This window comes from Lactuca serriola, chromosome 4, assembly GCF_051521515.1.
Source record: "Lactuca serriola cultivar US96UC23 chromosome 4, Lser_US96UC23_V15, whole genome shotgun sequence".
NCBI lineage: Eukaryota > Viridiplantae > Streptophyta > Magnoliopsida > Asterales > Asteraceae > Lactuca > Lactuca serriola.
In genome coordinates, this window is record NC_136411.1 from 42,584,907 (window position 1) to 42,586,692 (window position 1,786).

General features: G+C 40.4%; 1 protein-coding gene across 1 annotated transcript; it reads right to left on the minus strand.

The window, feature by feature from the left end:
• Positions 1-784: 784 nt before the first annotated feature.
• LOC145098291 (uncharacterized) lies at positions 785-1,567 on the minus strand. Its single transcript, XM_079035935.1, has one exon. The coding sequence runs from the start codon at positions 1,565-1,567 to the stop codon at positions 785-787; it is 783 nt and encodes a 260-aa protein (XP_078892061.1).
• Between the last annotated feature and the right edge of the window lie 219 nt (positions 1,568-1,786).

Consider the following 1,786-nt stretch of genomic DNA (forward strand, 5'->3'; position numbering starts at 1 on the left):
TCGACCTTTGCTCGATCCACCTCTATCCATGCCTTGGAAACCTTATGTCCTAGCACTATTCCTTATGTAACCATGAAATGACATTTTTCCTAATTCAAGACCGCGTTGGTCTCTTCACACCTAGCAACCATTAAAACAAGTTTCGATAAACAATTATCGAAAGAATGACCAAACACAGAAAAATCATCCATGAAGACTTTCCTCCACCATGTTGTGAAAAATAATGGTCATGCATCTTTGAAAAGTGGTTGGTGCGTTGCATAAACCGAAGGGCATTCGACGATAAGCAAAGGTCCTGCTTGAACAAGTGAATGTGGTCTTCTCTTGGTCTCTTGGATCAATATGAATTTGAAAATAACCTGAAAAGCCATATAAGAAACAATAGAAAAAGTGACTGGATAAACGTTCGAGTATTTTATCAATAAAAGGTACGGGGAAATGATTACAAGTGGCATCGTTACCGTCCTGGTAGGAATGAGCTCGTTCTTTTCGTTTGTCACCACCGTCATTCCTCCTTTCTTTGGAACCACGTGAAACGGGATCACCCATGGGCTATCCGAAATTAAGTAAATTATCTCGGCATCCATCAACTTCATCACCTTCTTTTTAACCACCTCTTGCATGTTCGGATTGAGTCTACGTTGTGGATGAACTACAGGCTTCGAGCCTTCTTCCAAGATGATCTTCCGTGAACAATATGAAGGGTTATCCCTTTGATGTCGTAAATCGTCCATGCGATGGCATTCTTTCATTTTTTCAACACCTTGACTAAGCTCTCCTTCCCTTAAGGCTTCAAATCTGATGCTATGATCACCGAATTATGTTCATTATCTTCTAGGAAAGCGTATTCCAAATGATCGGGTAAAGGCTTGAAACTTGATTTTTGGCTTTGCTTAGTGCCCACGATGTGGGCATCTAATTGCCATGCTGTGGGGCCTTGTTTTTCCCCGCCATGTCGCGATTTTCCTAACTCCCACACTATGGCCGATGATTGGCCATGCTGTGGAGTCTCTTCTGAATTTCTTTCCATGTCTTCATAATCGCTTTCTTCCTGTAGCTTCTCCAGTTCTTCAAGGTCATGTTCAACATCAAAATCATCCTCCTTCAGAGACATGTATCCCTCTAAGTCATTCTCCTTCCATTCTTGTATTTTTTTCTCCATAAATGAATCGAACGTATCCACCAAAAAGATCATGCCATAACTAATCTTCGATTTCTTCATTGCTCGATCAACACCAAATGATATTACATCTTCTCCAACCCGAAGTGTCAGCTTTGATTCCCTAATGTCCACTAAAGCCCGATCGGTGCTAAGAAATGGTCTTCCAAGAATAATAGGGACTTTATTATCCTCTTCCATGTCATGTACTATGAAATCTACAGAAAATACAAACTTGTCAATCTTAACAAAAAGATCTTCACAAATACCTCTTAGGAATGTCACCGTATTATTGGATAGATGAATGGTCGTGCGTATTGGTCTCAACTTCGGGAGATTCAACTTCTTATAGAAAGAATAGGGCATTAAGTTCACACTAGCTCCCGAATTAGCAAGAGCATGACTCATTGCTAGAGTCCCGAATTAACAAGGAAGTGTCAAGCTTCCTGGATCTCCCATCTTCTTTGGCAACTTGTTAAGCATACCCGCTGAACAATTCTTATTCAATATTACATTTAAAGCTCCTCCATCTTCTTCCGGTTTGTGAGAAGGTCTTTCAAGAACTTGGCCTATTTTGGCATTTGTGTAACCGCTTCAATAAATGGGATATTGATTTGTAGAGCCTTG